At 35.8% G+C, this 16,714-nt stretch overlaps 2 protein-coding genes across 4 annotated transcripts in view; one reads left to right on the forward strand and one right to left on the reverse strand.

Annotated features, from left to right (window-relative positions):
• On the reverse strand, nucleotides 1-1,452 carry LOC109065377 (cyclin-dependent kinases regulatory subunit 2). The gene is made up of 3 exons (XM_019082356.2): nucleotides 1,253-1,452; nucleotides 848-975; nucleotides 1-709 (listed from the first exon to the last, which is right to left on the reverse strand). The coding sequence occupies exons 1-3, from the start codon at nucleotides 1,309-1,311 to the stop codon at nucleotides 666-668; spliced, it is 231 nt and encodes a 76-aa protein (XP_018937901.1). The 5' UTR covers nucleotides 1,312-1,452; the 3' UTR covers nucleotides 1-665.
• Nucleotides 1,453-1,533: 81 nt separating this feature from the next.
• The window catches only part of LOC109108077 (SHC-transforming protein 3-like), a 29,191-nt gene continuing 14,010 nt past the window's right edge, over nucleotides 1,534-16,714 (forward strand). The window contains exons 1-6 of one of the 3 annotated variants that reach the window (XM_042747645.1): nucleotides 1,534-1,552; nucleotides 3,841-3,881; nucleotides 5,867-7,255; nucleotides 7,377-7,445; nucleotides 7,687-8,493; nucleotides 15,644-15,714. In XM_042747645.1, the coding sequence (XP_042603579.1) occupies nucleotides 7,936-8,493; nucleotides 15,644-15,714 (629 nt within the window). In that variant the 5' untranslated portion in view covers nucleotides 1,534-1,552; nucleotides 3,841-3,881; nucleotides 5,867-7,255; nucleotides 7,377-7,445; nucleotides 7,687-7,935. Of the gene's footprint in view, nucleotides 1,553-3,840; nucleotides 3,882-5,866; nucleotides 7,446-7,576; nucleotides 8,494-15,643; nucleotides 15,715-16,714 lie in introns of those variants that run through there. The other 2 variants (XM_042747643.1, XM_042747644.1) reach the window with 2 other exon arrangements.

Raw genomic sequence — 16,714 nt, forward strand, 5'->3', positions numbered from 1 at the left:
TGGCATTTTAATATTTTTTATTATAAAGAGCAGCAAGGATCAAACAAGTGTACACAGTCATCATTTTTTATTCTTCTTCAAAAGCAATTTATGATAAAGTGTCAAAACCTTTTTTTCTCTCCATATAAACTGTTCTTAAGTAGCACAGTTGCTGATAGTGCTGTCAACATGGCTCTTCTTCTACAACTACCTTATTAAAGTTTTATTTGTGATATAAGCACATTTTAAACTTTGTGAAGCATCTGTACAGTATTACAATCGCCTTCCCTGAAGAATTAATGCAAGTGAAAAATTTCAACCTGAGAATGGCCAATACGTCAACTAGTGATCTCCCTTTAGCATACAATACATCTTCTATCCCCAAAATGAATTTAGCTCAGCCACTTAAACACTGATTTAGGTTTCTGAACACTGATGATGCAGCACAGACTTTTATTAAAGGTTCAGCTTCACTCAGAGAGGCACTTGAGTCGCATGGTTTTGTTAAGAGCCCTTAGATTTTCACTGAAAATACATTTTTTTCCCACAATCACTTGATTCTGTTCGGGCCATAATCGCAGTGAAATGCCGCAGCATGGTCACAGGAGTCCAGAAACGTGGTTAAGTTCTCTAGCATTCACCGAAAACCGCAGGAATGTTCCAGAAGAGACGAGAATCTCTGACTGTTATTGTTTCGGTAGCGGTCTCCTAAACAGCAGGATATGAGGTTCTGAAAAGTAAAACAGGAGCAAACGTTAGTCCCTTTTCACCTGTAATGACTTTAATATTCAGGACACAGCTTGCAAATGCCAGGTTCAGATCACATGGTCAGAGATCAGCTGACTTTAGTGTAAACACACACACACACCTGGTTCATGGATCATATAATGGACCCATCCGAGCGACTGCTGCACGCCCAGCCTCCTCCACTCGTCCTCGGTCATCAGGTGGGATTTGGGCACCTGTTTGGCCAGTTCTCGCGGTAACACCACATGTCTGCCATCACAAACGACAACCAACAAGATCTCACTGCATTTCAATCAGATGTGAATGTGACGCTATAAGATGACGTCACTACACTAAAAGCACATGGGAGGAAATCCAAGCATTAGTTTTGAATTCACGTCTAAACATGCTCCTAGAAGGACCAAATACATATTAATAACCATACTAAGCAATTCACAGAGATGGAATGTTACGACTAAACATTATGACGTGTACATAAACAAACACGCCGCACCGAGGCCTCAGTCCGCCTCGTTTTAAATCTTACCGGTATTCATAAAGATCGTCCGTGTATTTATCCGAGTAGTAGATCTGTTTATGAGCCATTGTAGATTGTTTAATGAAGTCAGGTATGACAATATTCGGTTGTATTGATCCGTAAAGGAAGGATTCGATCAAACTCACTCTCCGAAATTTAACCGATACAGTTTAGATTTTGAACCCGCAATTCAACCGGAGCCGCCGCTTCTGATTGGTTGACAGCGGTCATGTGACTGGAGGCAGCGTGAGCACGTCGGAAGGGCGGGAGGGCGGAGGAAAGCGCGGTTGCTATGGAAACCGATCAACGGTTAAGTATATGCGTCTGTAAATATAAATAATATAAATATTTAATACATAATAATATATTTTTGCCTCAGAAACCTGCTCAAGGTAAAGTGTAAAATGTTACTACTGTTTTGATCCATGCTTGACGATTTGCTCATCTTATGAGATTAGAAACCTTTAAAAAGTATAACCGAAAGAAAACAACGTTTGATTTGATTTTAGCTTTTTATTTTTATTCTTTAATGATTAGAACATTTCATTTTTATTACTTGAAACTTTTGTCAGTGCTTGACGTTTTCAAACAAAGAGTTTTCCCAAAACTAAAAATAAATAAATTAATAAAATCTTATGAAATGCTTTATATTCGTTTTAAAAACAATAACGTTAGAGGAAAACAGAAATAAACAAAACTGTGTCATTCATTAATCTAAAACTTTCTAACAACAATAACTTATTTTATATCATACAAGCAGTTTTTATGAACTCACAATAATTTTATTTAAATTATTCTGTCAAAAAATAAATAAAATAAAATAATAATCAGTAATTTTAGCTTCAAAAAGACAAAATGCTCATTTAAATTGGTGAAAATTTACACTTTGTCCACTTTCCTTAACCAAAAATCCTTATACATCAGTTCATGTCCTTATTATGTCAACTATCTGAATAAACTCAAACAACTAAACTATTGAATAAACTCAGAGATTTACACATTAAATGTGGACTGATGCATAATATTTAATCTTCATGCTAATATTATTATTGTATATGATTTTATATTTAATCTTAATGATTTATAGTCATAATGATTAGTATTTTTAATGAGTATATTATAGTGGATCATTCTTAGTTATTTTTGTTATGGATTGTTTGCACAAAAACAAATGTTGATCTTATGTAGTGGTATCCTAGTAACACCTGAATTCCATCTTCCTGCAAACGCATGCAGTGGCATGTAGTGTGCACTCGAATATGCCGTGCTACACCGGAAAACACTCACTGGCAGCAGCCAATGGCATCCGCCGGATGTGAGCTGCCAATCATTAGAGCCGGCCCCCTCACCTCATTCCTGTTGCTATGCTGTCTTTGAAACTATGGTTACAGTAAAGGTTCCTGTAGGCAGCGTCTCTCTCTCTGACCGCATGTGTCTGGATGCAGTCGGAACGCTTACTCTGTTAAATGCAGTGTTGAAATGTAATCTATATGTTGTGGATATTACTTCTTTATTCTGTATTTACATGTTTTATACCGTATGTAGACATTCATTCAAATCTTTTAGGGTCCTTAAGTTCCACATCACAAAAACAGTCTATTATAAATCTGCAGTTTAGTTAAAGAAATGCTTTTAGGACGCTAAACCTCACTATTAGTCACTGGAACTAAATTTGTCTTGTTTGAGCTTGCCATTTAAAAGTGACATACCTCATATTACGGCTGCACAATTAATCAGATTTCTAATCGTGATTACAATTATGGAAGCCAAAATTACGTAATCGTTCAAAGCGGCAATTAGTCATTCAAAATCCACTTATGTTATTCTGCATGCTTCTGTTCTTTCTACAGGTTATCTTAAGGGCATTTCCATTGTTTTAATTTTAGTATAACATTATAATACCATGCATATTATTTTAACTTTTTTGTTTTAAGAAGAACTCAATCCACTGTATAGTTCATATCTGAGGCTTAGTAGAAAGGCATAGTTTTTTTTTCTTTCAGTTTTTTCAGCTTGTTTATTTTCATCTAAAAATATGGCATGCGGTTGCTTCAAACAATGGTATAAACCTCATTCAGTGTAAATTGTGATAATCATAATTAATATTTGCAATTACAATTTAAAGGGAATAATCAACAAATCAGATTTTTTTTTTTGTTTGGTCATAATCATGCAGCTCTACCTCATATGTGTCCCATAGACTTGTGATCATGTGATGTGATTTTTGGACTTTGAAAAGGAAAGACTTCTGTGTTATCTCTCTCTCTCTCTCTCTCTCTCTCTGTTTCAATACTTCCTGCTGTTTTAATGAGCATGTGTGTAGGAGTGAACCCGACACACTTCAGTCACGACTATGAAAATCACACACACACACACACACACACACACACACACACACACACACACACACACACACACACACACACACACACACACACACACACACATAGTCCGCCACCCACTAACTCTGCTCTCTCTATGCGTGTAAATATACAAACATAGAGCGCATAATGTGTAATACATACATTTACAGTGAAACAGTTTGATTTCTTATAGCCTATGTTTGTAACAGATTTTCTGTGTTTTTCTTGTTTTAGGTGTGTTATGAAAGGACGAACCTGATGAACTCTTTTCCACGGTGAGTAAACTGCCTGAGAAGAGTTGTAGTGTTCATAGCGATAGAGAAATCCTGATCCAGATGAATGCCACTGAAGCTTATTCATTATTGAAGGTTATTGATCAGATTTTTATATTGAATTTTAAAAGTCATTGTGAAGTAATTTGACCCTGTTAACTTTATTTATTGATTTTTTTTTTTTATTAGTGCGTGTTATTCCAACAAATCTTTTCATTCTGGTATGTAAAGGCTAGTTTCAAAACTTGAATTTAAAATGTTCTTAAATTTCCTTAAATAAATCGGATTATGGCAAAATGAGAAATAAAATGGGTTGCAAATAGCATTTCATGTTGACTTCAAAACATACATTGCAAGGATTTTTCATCTGCTGGACAATAAAACAGGTGAAAAAACAAAGATTTACATTGAAGAATAAACCAAACGAGTAAGAAACCCCCTAGCAACCACACACAACATCCTAGCAACAGTGGAAACACTCAACAGTGGAAACCCACAAACACCTTAGCAACCAAATGGCAACATCCTAATACCCTAGCAACAGCACAGCATCACAATAAAAACCACCCAGAACTCCCTAGCAACCACATAGCAACATTCTGGCAACGATCCTTATACCATAGCAACTACATAGTATCACATTAAAACACTCAGAACACACTAGCAACCACAAAGGAACATTCTTGTAACTATCCAAATACCCAAGCAACTGCATAGCATCACAATAAATACCACCCAGAACACCTTAGTAACTGCATAGCAACCACCTAGCAACCAATACCCTATCAACTGCATAGCATTACAATAAAAAAACACTCAAAACACCTTAGCATCCGCATATAAACCTTCTGACAACCATCCTATTACCCTAGCAACTGCACAGCATCACAGTAAAAAACACAGAACACCTTAACAACAAATAAAAACCACTTAGACCACCTTAGCAACTGCACAGCAACATCATGGATACTATCCTAGTACCCTAGCAACGGCACAACATCACAATAAAAACCACTCAGAACACCCTAGCAACAGTTAAAACCACCCAGAACACACTAGCAACCACATAGCAACATTCTTGTAACTATCCGAATACCCTAGCAACTGTGTAGCATCACAATAAGTATCACTCAGAACACCTTAATAACAATAAGTATCACTCAGAACACCTTAGCAACTGCATATAAACATTCTGACAACCACTGTAATACCTTAGCAACCACACAGCAACATTCTTGTAACTGTCCAAATACCCTAGCAACTGCATAGCATCACAGTAAATATCACTCAGAACATCTTAGCAACTGCATAGCAACCACCTAGCAACCAATAGTAAAATTATTGTATGTGTTTAAATAACATCTCGTAACACCTAAGAAAGAATAAAACACACTCAGAACACCTTAGCAACTGCATATAAACATTCTGACAACCAGTGTAATACCTTAGCAACCACATAGCAACATTTTTGTAACTGTCCAAATACCTTGCAACTGCATAGCACATGTAAGTATATATCAGTAAGTATTTGTTAGCTGAATGGATAGCAACTAGCTAGCAGTCAGTCTACCAACTGTAAAGCATTACACTAAAAACAACTTGTTACACCTAAGAAACAACTATACACTCAGAACACCTTAGCAACTGCATATAAACATTCTGGCAACCATCCTAATACCCTAGCAACTACACAGCATCACAATAAAAACCAGTCAGAACACCCTAGCAACCAGATAGCATCACAATAATTATTACCCAGAACACCTTATCAACTGCATAGCACTTAATATCCTACCAACTGCATAGTATTACAATAAAAACATTCAGAACACCTTAGAAACTGTATAGCAACTACCTAGCAATCACTCACAGCACCCTTGCATCCTGGTGGTGACTTTTGCAACAAGAATCACCACTGAAATTTTCCTCAAGAAATGCACAAATCTAGTTCTTTTTATTTGTTTTTTCTGCCTGTTTTTAATTTCCAGATCAACATACTGCAAGCAAACTGCTTAGCTGTGCCGGCCGCATCATATAATTCAGTCGATTCAGTTCAGTCTATGTTCTTTGATCAGCCTTCATTCATATGAATGTGCAAAATGTGCACTCAGGAGGGGCCAGTTTACCAGACAGTGCAATTGAGCATCGCTATTCTCTTCCGAAAAAGGCAGTGCATCTTGCGAAGATGTGTTTCAGAAGTGGGTTGCATGCTTTCAGGAGGTTAGAAGCGATGCAGCCAGCAGTACGCAGTGCTGTCAGGTGAGAATGGTTTCTCCCATCACCTGTGCTTCAAGTGGTTTAACCCACTATTCAGCCAGCCTACCCTGAATGAGTCACCCTGCTCTTCCCTGATTGGGCAGTCGGGATCCTACCCGAGGGATTGCCGTGCAGAAAGCTGCCGAGGCCTGACTTCATTCACAGAAACGTCGGTATGCCCGTCTGCCTTTCCATTCACAGCCAGCCTGAATCATTTTCACCCAGCATCCTCTCTTCCTCTCCTCAGCATCTCTTTTCTGCATCTCTGTGACAAAAACGAGCGAGGAGCCCTTTTAACACTTTGTCTCAGCGGAGAAGACAAACCCTTGTTCTCTCTCTCTCTCTCTCTCTCTCTCTCTCTCTCTCTCTCTGTCTTTTCTTCTTTTTTTTCAATTTGCAGGCAGGCAGGAAAGCGAGACGCTGGGAGGGACTGCAGTGCGTTAGCCGCAGCGTTACAGGAAGCTTGTGAATGACTGCCGCTTCCCTGTCATGAGCTCTTCTGGACATTTTACATGAATGGCTGTTTTTTTGCTGCCTTAATGTCGTGGGCTTCAACCCGTCGGCTATTTTTTAATGGGGCATCTGACATTACTATTTACGGTCGTATCCCCGCTGAATCTGGATGGCGTTTTAGTGAGATAGAATCTCAACGTTGTGTGTTTGAAAGGGTTGTTTAATTATTCAACAAAGCTCATTGAGGAGCAAAGCTCAGCTTCTTTTGCCTTCTGAAGGGGGGGTGGTATTTGAGTGCTGGCGTGGATGGATTTATGCCGACGTTTTGTAGTACGTAAGGAAGAACAAATGTGACAAACAAAGAGATAAAGCTGTATCGTTCTTTTGGTTTAAATTCGAGCACGTTTTAAACTTGCCGTTAACAATGGCGATGCATAAGTGAGGTAGAACCAACCACATTGATGCGGTTGCGGGCGAAAGGTGAACGCTTTCAAATATTTCATGTCATTTTGATAGATTATCATTTCTCAATCAACACACCTTTTCACTAGAGAGCCTTGCTTCTGAATTCAAGTAAAACTGCGATTGCTTGTGCGGAAAAATAGCGATCGCCATGCACGGCGACTGACGTTTCATTCTGTGTGGCGTACATGTGATCCAACAATACGGTACGGTACTCTATGCATTGAATTATGTCAGTGGACTGATTTTGATTCTAGTTCATTCTGACTGAGCTCGGATTTCACTACAGTGATCTGTTTATTACTCTTTTCCGTTCTGTTTATCCAGATTGAATCAAAGCGAGAGGCGTTCCTACGGCCAGTGCGAATTTTGAGAATTGATTGGTTCTACCGAGCTGTAAGTGGGAGTTTTTTTGTAACGGAAAGTGCTCTGCAGTGTTGAGTGAGTCTTTTGTTGAGAAGGGTCTCTCTCTCTCTCTCTCTCTCTCTCTCTCTCTCTCTCTCTCTCTCTCTCTCTCTCTCTCCGAGTGAGTCATGCATGTTCAGGGATCTGCCAGGATGCAGGGGGAGAGAGAGACATCTCTTCACTAGAGCTCTGTCTCTCTCTCTCTGCCATCTCTGGCTCTCTATCTCTGTAGAGGAGCGACCTCGCGCTGCTTTTCTCTCTCGTCGTCCTCTGTCTCCATGGATTCCGCGTTTTGTGGTTTATTTTTGGTCCCCGAGCTGCTGCTGCCACTGCCGCACAGCGTTGGATTTTCCTGACGGCCGCTCGCTCTCTTTCTTCGAACCCTCGAGGACTCTTTCTCGGCTCCAGCATGCTAAAGAAGTGGACAGTCAGCTGGGAGTTGGATGTGTCCGTTCGCGTGTAGGCTGGCACACCGAGGGGAATGCTTCACCGTGCTAAATACAACCGATTCCGGAATGAGTCAGTGACGTCCGTCGATGAGCTTCTGCACGGTCTCTCCATGAACGCCAAGGTCTCGGCTGTCCCGCCGTCGCCGCCCGTGGGCGACCCTCCGTACGCCCTGCCAGCCGAGGTCTTGCCGCCCGACCCCGCCGAAGAGTCCGGCACATTGTGCACCCTCATCAGCAAAGTCTCCAACCTCAAATTTGCCAACTCCTCCGGACTGCTGGGCATCAAGGGCCTGCCGTCTGCCGTCAAGGACCTGGCCGTGTCCAAGCTCCAGGGAGGAGCGACAGGAGGCGGATCCGGCAGCCCGTCTGCCCTCCCTGCGGCCTCTGGAGCGCCTCACGCACCGCCGGAGCCCGGCTCGGCCAGCTCGGGGAAGAAGGGCAGGATGGAAGAGTCTCAGCCTGGCGGAGAGGGCTGGGTTCTGGGAGGGACGGGTGCCGCGGGCTGCGGCGGGCTGGTGAATAAGCCTTCTCGTGGATGGCTGCACTCCAGCGAAAAGATTTCCGGACCTGGAGTGACGTATGTCGTTAAGGTAAGATCCAAATGCTTTCTGTCTTCTGCGTTTCCCTTGTTGTTTTCCATCCATGTGCCGGTACAGAGAGGATTATGTGTACAATTTGGAATAATGCAGGTCGCCAGTTACTCAAAACAGCACCGTTATGTTCACAAGTGACCATAAAAGCACAGAATGTTCCGCCACATACAGTACCATGTTTACATGCCGTCTGTTTCCTCTGAGTCTTACATGCATGTGTAGGTGGGCGGTATGAGGTGAATCGGATTTGGTATTACAGTTAAAAAAATAGGTGGAAATTAATTAATACAGTATGAACTAAATAATCATGTTTGTTTGAATAAATGACCAAATTTAGAACAAGTGAAGATACTTCATCTCATTGGATTTGTTTTCTCTGTTGGAACTTGATAGAAACAAATCAAAAGGATGATTAATCATAACCAGTGTTTGATATTTTATAACACTTGAGTTAAAGACAAAGAAGTGAAATTAATATCATAAGCACCTGTGATTCAACCAGGGTTATTATAGTACTAAAACCATAACCAAACATTACTTGAAATAAAATATTATACTTTTAAATAAATCAATTAATTGCCATGGCACCACATTTTCATTTAGTTTAACTTGATGTACTACAATATCTAAAAGTAACTATATAGACACATTAAAAAAAAAAAAAAAAAATGGCAAAAACACAACTCAATTACTATAACTAAAATTAAAACAAAAACAGAAAAATTAAAAAATTAAAACTAATTGGAAATATGAATAGTATCTCAGTGATACTAAAACAAAACATCAGTTAAAGTTCATTTGGAAAGTTGCAAGTGTGACATTGATCAACCTTGTCTCAATCTACATTTTTCAAATCACATTTATTTATTTAGTGTTTTAGATTGTTTCAAAACTGCTTCACATTAAATAAACAGGAAAATAATGTTAGAATGTTGTCAAATTAGCTTTAAAGCAGCTCTAAAGAAGATAACAGTATCATTATTCAGTTCAATAACAGTGTCGGTGTTGCATGTAAATAAATAAAACAGTCCTGTACAACCATAGCTTTGCAACATAGCTTTATTTAATTAATTATATACAGTATAGCATGTTTCTATCATAACACAGCCTTACACGCATCTGTATTTCAGAGACTTTGACTGCCCTTGTAATATAACACAAGTTCAGTTATCCATCTTCTCTGTGTACAACATTATTGTGATATATTCTCTGCTTTCCTTAAATATCACTGACATATTGGTTCAGTTGTCCATGCGACCGCTTATTTTTTACCTCTGCATATTTGATCTATTCAAATTAACTGCAAGTTTATCAGATCAAAAGGGAAGTGCATGCAAATCGCGTAACCACGGCGACCGGTTACCAGACCAGGGGGATGTTGTTCCGGCTACAGTTCTGTTACTGTATCGTCTCCGGGGATCATGACGTGTGCAGGACAGAGCAGTTATTCTTGTCCACATCTATATGCAAAGACAAACATGATAACTTCAACAGTCAAAAGATCTGTTTTGATTCGTGCAACTATGTGCACGTTTGAGCATGCCATGTTTAGCATGCATGTAGCACCTGCTTTCTGTGCATTTGATTTAAATGCATAAATATAATTATATATAAAGAATATATTTATATATATATATATATATATATATATATATATATATATAAATCGTTCACTAACGATTTGCTGAAAACGCTTGAAAACTCTGTTGTGCATGTACATTTGTCTTCTATACATGCACTATACAAATACCAATATCATTGTCTCCTTTTAGGGTTGTTTGCGGACATTTTTGAGATGTTTTTGCTATAATAAGTGCATTTCAGTTCCGTTGTATGAACATATTTGTATAACAGTCAATGCTTATTGAGCATAGACCTCAGATCTTGCGGTATCATGCATTTTAAGTGTTTTGTCTAGTGTGTTTATGATCATATAAGCATGTTCACGGCCCCATTGAGCTAAAGGTGACTCGGATTCGTGCAGAATGAATCATACATTATTCCCTTCTAGCTTTTTTCCTTCTGAATAGTCAGTTACTGTAGAGGCAAAACACGAAGCGCCAACACGACTGAATTAGATCGTGCAAAGCGGCGTGCAATTGATGGGAACTAAATTGATGTGTTTTATTATCTGTGACGAAGGTCTCTCTAAGCATTTAACATACAGAGAGTGACAGAGAAAGAAAAGGACAGTATTTCTAGCTCCTTCTTTGAGTTTGATATGTTTTGGTAAGAGTTATTTGGCAAAAGTTAGCGGCGTCCATACTAAACCCCTCTGGCGTCCCTTTGCAGGGCTAAATGTGTGTTATTCTTTACAGTTCCCTTATTGAGTGACCCTGTGCATGAACACACACACACACACACACTATGCTCCATTTAACTAAAAGGACAGCTGCTGACATTGACTGCTTTTCAAACACACGCGACCAGTGTTCAAACAGACTACAGACATTAGATCCAGCCTTTGCTTGATTAGGTTTAAGTGGAAACTATTTTTTATTAAAAGCTATGATGCACTTAGGTCATGCAACATTGTGAATATATAGCACACGTTCCATAATTTTGACAATATAGTGAACCAATTTATCTATGTGTGTTTTGTGCTGTTCTGTGTAGTTGTTGACACATTTATTAAGATCCATTGTCGTTCTGTGAATTTGAATGTAAAGTAAATTGCTGTTCTTTTGTATATAGCATTATGTCAGCTATTTAACTAACTTCAACTGCTCTTCAACATTTCTTAACTCCATGACAGTATCTGAGTGTAGAAACTGATTGTAAAAGAAGCAAAAGCCCCCTGTTGGCATTGCTGAGAAAACAACATGTACTTATATATTTCAAAACACAGCGACATGAGAAAATGAACTTGCAAAGCCTTTGCATTTTCTTACTTTTGTAGAGTTTTTGAGCCTTAGTTTGATGAGAAATTATTTACTGTCTTTGATTATCATGACATTTTGCATTGACATTGCAGTTACAAAAGTTTTAAAAATAAAATAATATTGCAAAATATATATTTAATGTTATGATATATATTAATTGATTTAATTTTCTGTCGTTTATTTCAATTGATTTTACTGTATGTAATTATCTTGGCATTTTATTGTCAGCTCCTAAAAACCTATAGGTGTAATATAAATAATATTGTAAAATATTGTATGGTCATTATACCACTAGTAAAAATATACTAAAATGTATTTTAAATACATTTATTTTTTGCTAAGCATACTACAAATAAATTTACATGTTTAAATACCCTGCAGTTGTACATAATTTTATTGTAGTAAACTGGTAAACTGCTAAATTGGAACAACTAATTTTGTGCTTAATGCATTTAATTGTGCGGAAGTAGTGCTGAAATATACTTAAGTATATCTGATATTGATAAAGTGTAACTATTGCGAGTATATTTCATGTACACTTTAAATACTTTAAATGCATTACACACTGATATTATACAGAGATCATACAATCCTCATTAATAGCGATATTAAAGCACATTTTAAGTGTAATATTAAGAAATGTGCATTATGAAATAAATAAATATTCCAAATATGATATGTCAATAAATATGTAAATGTATTTGAAGTATACTTACTATGAAATAAAAAAAAACTTTTAGCTAAGGACTTTGATTATCTTAATATTTTACTACATTTAGTAGCTACTTCCTTGCAGTGACAAAAATACATGAAAAAGTATTAAAAAAAACCCCATACATTAAAAAGATTATGTTGCAAAATATATATTTAATGTTAAAATATATGTTAAATTATTTGCTTTTCTGTCATTTATTTAAAGTTACTTACTTTTCTGGCCATTTTACTGTGTTTTGATGAACTTGACATTTTACTGAATGTTGCTGAAAACCTATATCAATATATCAATAAACCTATATCAAAATATCAATATATATTTAATATTAAAATATATATTAAATTATTTACTTTTCTGTCATTTTTGATTTGACATTTTACTATGTGTTGCTAGTAAACCTAGTTACCTGCTAGTAACCTATATTTATGTCATTATCTATATTATTATTATTATTATTTTTACATTATGCTTACACATAGAAACAAACTTTATTTTGTCTAATACAATCAGTCAAAAGACTCAAAGCCTCTGTCATTGTTTTCAGCCAAATACTATTTGCCAAAACATTCAGTGACTCATCGTCCGCTTCCGGCCTCGTTTCCTTTCTAAGCTTTGAGTCTTACACCAGAGTTCATTTGGGCAATAGAAACGAGGCAGTGAGGAGATAATTTTCCATAAGGCACTCGAGTAAACTTAACTAATCAGCATTTGCAGTGTTCCTGTAAGAATGTCGGAGCGGACGGTGGGTTCGTCGGCCCTCAGGTGGGTTACTGCAGGTGACTCATTCATTTAGTCAAGGAAAGTTGTAGTGAGACTCTGAATGAGTGAGTCATGCAGCATTGAGAGATCAGTGAGGTGAGAGGCTAAATAAAGGAGATGTGTTGATGTGTGATGTCACGGTTTATGGATGATGTCATCGACGGGAGAGGAAGTGACACGGTTCTCCATGGATGCCTCGTGCGTAGCTCATTTTTGATACACAGCTGACATACAAGTGTGTTTACTGTAGGGATGCATGATATTGGAAAATAAAACTCATATTGCGATATATATTGCAATATGAAAGAAAAATCACCAGATGACTTGAATAGCTCTATTTGGAAAAAAATAATAATCAATGATTGGCGTGATTTTGTAGGTAAGTAAATCGGCTTAGAAAATAAACAATGTACAAGCATGGATAAATATAATAGAACAAAGATAAAAATGAAATAAACAGTAAGTCTAACAGTATACAGAAACTGAATAATCAAACGTAAAATAACACTGCATAGTCTTCACTGTATAAATTAAATCTAATAAATCTGTGTTAAATCTACAAAAGTGATTTTTCTCTCTGTGTTTTGTTGTTTGATTAACATTCATGACACAGAAAGCCTCCGGAACATTAAACTGCTGTCAGTATACCGTTACACATCCATTTTCTTTCTCAGTTGATTTGCATCGGTCGCTTTGTCGGGTCCGGTGTAGACACGGTGTCTGTGTGTGAGCAAAGAAAACCATCAGTATAAATATAACGATCAGTATACTAAACATCGCACATGTGACTGTCACGGATGCGCACATCGCGATATTGATGCTGAAATGATATATCATGCAGCCCTAGTTTGCTGGCTGTTTTTTTGGATTTTATTTATTTGTATTTTTATTGAATATATTTGAAGGATTTTGAATTTAAGATTAAAAAATATGAGATGAATCCTGTAAGGTTTTTTTTTTTTTTCAAGATTTTTTTTTTTCATTTAAGAAATTCATATATAGTTTGTGTAGGATTAGGGTTTTGAGTTTGAGATTTAAAAATATGAGATGAATCCTTTAAGATGGAGCATGCATTTCTTAAATGTCTTCTCTCACTTTTTTTCATTTGTTGTAATTCTTTTTTATTTTATTTATTATTACTTTAATACTTAATGCTTTCTTATATATACTTCATGTAGGGTTAGGATTTTGAGGTTTTTATCCACCCTATTCTTCAGTGTGGAAATAAGCCTATGGGTGAGACTTCCGGTTCATTAGCCGCTGTAGGTAAATAATGAGAAGAATTACAACGTTATTATGCAAAATTACTGTTTGCATTAAACCAGTGTGTTCATAATTAAGATAATACATTAAAATAATATGGTAAGACACATCAATTTTCAATAACAAGCAGCCAAACTAGCAGTTTTGTACAGATAAAACTAGCTGGAAGTGAATGAGACCGGAACCTAGACCCATGGAATTTACAAATGGCCCATTTTTATGGGAAGGATAAGGTGGATATATTAAAAAAATAAAAGAATATAAAATGAATCATAAATTTTTGGGATTTGTAGTTAATCATTTATTTTTTTATTTCTATTTAATTTTATACTTTCTTATTTGGTTAATTTAGGGTAAGGGTTTGAGCATTTTATAGATTAAATAATATGAAAATAACCCTTAAAGATGAAGCATGTAATTTTTTCAGTGTCCTTTTTTTTTTAGCAAAAAAAAAATGTATTTAATATTTTTATTTTATTTATTGTATTTAATACTTTAGTTCATGAAGGGTTAGGATTCTGTGCCTTTTATAGATTAAATAATTAATAATTAATACTTTCATAAATAGTTCATGTAGGGTAAGTGTTATGAGTTTTTTTTTTAAAGATTAAAGAATACAAGATTAATCCTTAAAACTTAATTTGCAATTTTGTGTGTGTGTGTGTGTGTGTTTTTTTGTAGTTAATCATTTTGTTTTATTTTAACATAAATGACAGACTCATTTTACGCTGAAATAAACCAAATAACAACATCCATCAACTCTTACCAAAAAATGTGAGTTTATGTGAAGACATCTGATTAGATCAGACATGATAACACTGTGGTGTGACCAAATCACACCTGATATAACACTCTGTGATTTAGAATTACTTTGTTGTTTTTCTGAAGAAATGTTTAATTGTGTGGCTGCATATATGTGAGATTAACTGGCATGTCAGTGTGTGTGTGTGTGTGTTTTGTATGTGGATGTGTGACGTTAGTCAGAGGTGTGTGTGTGTGTGTTTAACAGTGTGGGACTGTAGACAAGCAGATTAAAGTGTTAACGAAATAGTTCACCCAAAAAAAATGAAGACACTTTCATTAATTAATCACCCTCATGAGGTTCACAACCTGTGTTTATTATTATTGTTTGTGCAATGACTGTTCATTATAACCACAGCATGTCAAGCTGCTTAAAGGACCAAAACCACCTGCCGATGTGCAATGTTAGCACAGACACAAGGCCAAAATGGACACAATGTTCCTGTATCTGGATGAATGGATGTGTGTTGTATGTTGCAGTCAGTGCTGTTCAATACATCACACCCTCACACAGCACAATATTTCACCTGGAAAAATACAAGACTACAGACATGTATACAGAAATTAGGCTTAATTTTGATATCATCAGTCTGGAAGATTAAGAAGAGAGAAGTTGGATTGAAAATTACTGTGGTTTTTTATCACACAATGAGCAATAACAATATTTAGTTTTGAAAAAAAGATGATTATGAGCTGTTCTAATCGCATTTCTGCCCTTGTTTTTCAGTATTTGGGCTGCATTGAAGTTCTCCGGTCCATGAGATCCCTGGACTTCACCACACGATCACAAATCACACAGTAATACAACTCTCTCTGTCTTTCTACAAATTAAAAAATCACAAACGTTTTAATTTGATTTTGTGCATGGAATTGTGGGTAATATTAGCTGAAATAGCATGCACAGATGCACACTTCCCATCATAATGGTTAATTTGGTAATATTTTAGTGTATTGTAAATTGCAAATTACTATTAATGAATTACAAAATACTGTTTAGTTTTTTTTTTTGTGAATTGGGATATAGTTATGATTTCCATCCAATAAAAAAAAAATCATTTATAAAGTTTCCAAAGTTAGTGAAATAAATGATATCTTATCTAAATTTAAAGTTATTTATTATTTTATGTATATTTTTAATTATATTTATCTAAACGTAAAATTATTTATTATTTTATGTATATTATTATACATATTATTAAAACATTTTAAATAAATGAAAAGAAATAGTAGTGTAGTGTATTTCGTCTGTTGTTAAATATATTTTATATAGAAAAACTATAAAACTGAGATAAAAATTACTGTTTTACCAACTCTGAGTGCAAATATAGATTCATATTATTAATAATCACAAAAGAAAAACATTTAATTATCTGTCCTAATTTTCCTAGGTTTGTATTTTATTTAACAATTTATAAACGTATTATTAAATAAAATTAATTAAAATGAAAAACATGTACAAAAAGGGGACAGATTATTTTGTTTGTTTATTTATTTGCTTGTTTGTTTATTTTTTATACAATTATTTATAGACAATAAAAAGGGCACAGATAATTGTATTTATATTCATTTACATTTAATTTGTATTAATTTATTTTCATTTATTTTTTTGTTAATTTTTTCTGATTTTAAAACACAGCCTTAAGGACTTGATTTGGTTACTAATTTTTGTGAACTAAATGAACCAATTCAGTAAAAAAAATCGGACTTTCCAATCGTACAAATGACAGAGAGGACAATAGGGAGAGTGTGATTCAGATGTTGTTTTCTCTATTATATGTTTCTCTTATGTTTGTATATT

Source organism: Cyprinus carpio, chromosome B21 (genome assembly GCF_018340385.1).
Source record: "Cyprinus carpio isolate SPL01 chromosome B21, ASM1834038v1, whole genome shotgun sequence".
In the NCBI taxonomy this organism is placed as follows: Eukaryota; Metazoa; Chordata; class Actinopteri; order Cypriniformes; family Cyprinidae; genus Cyprinus; species Cyprinus carpio.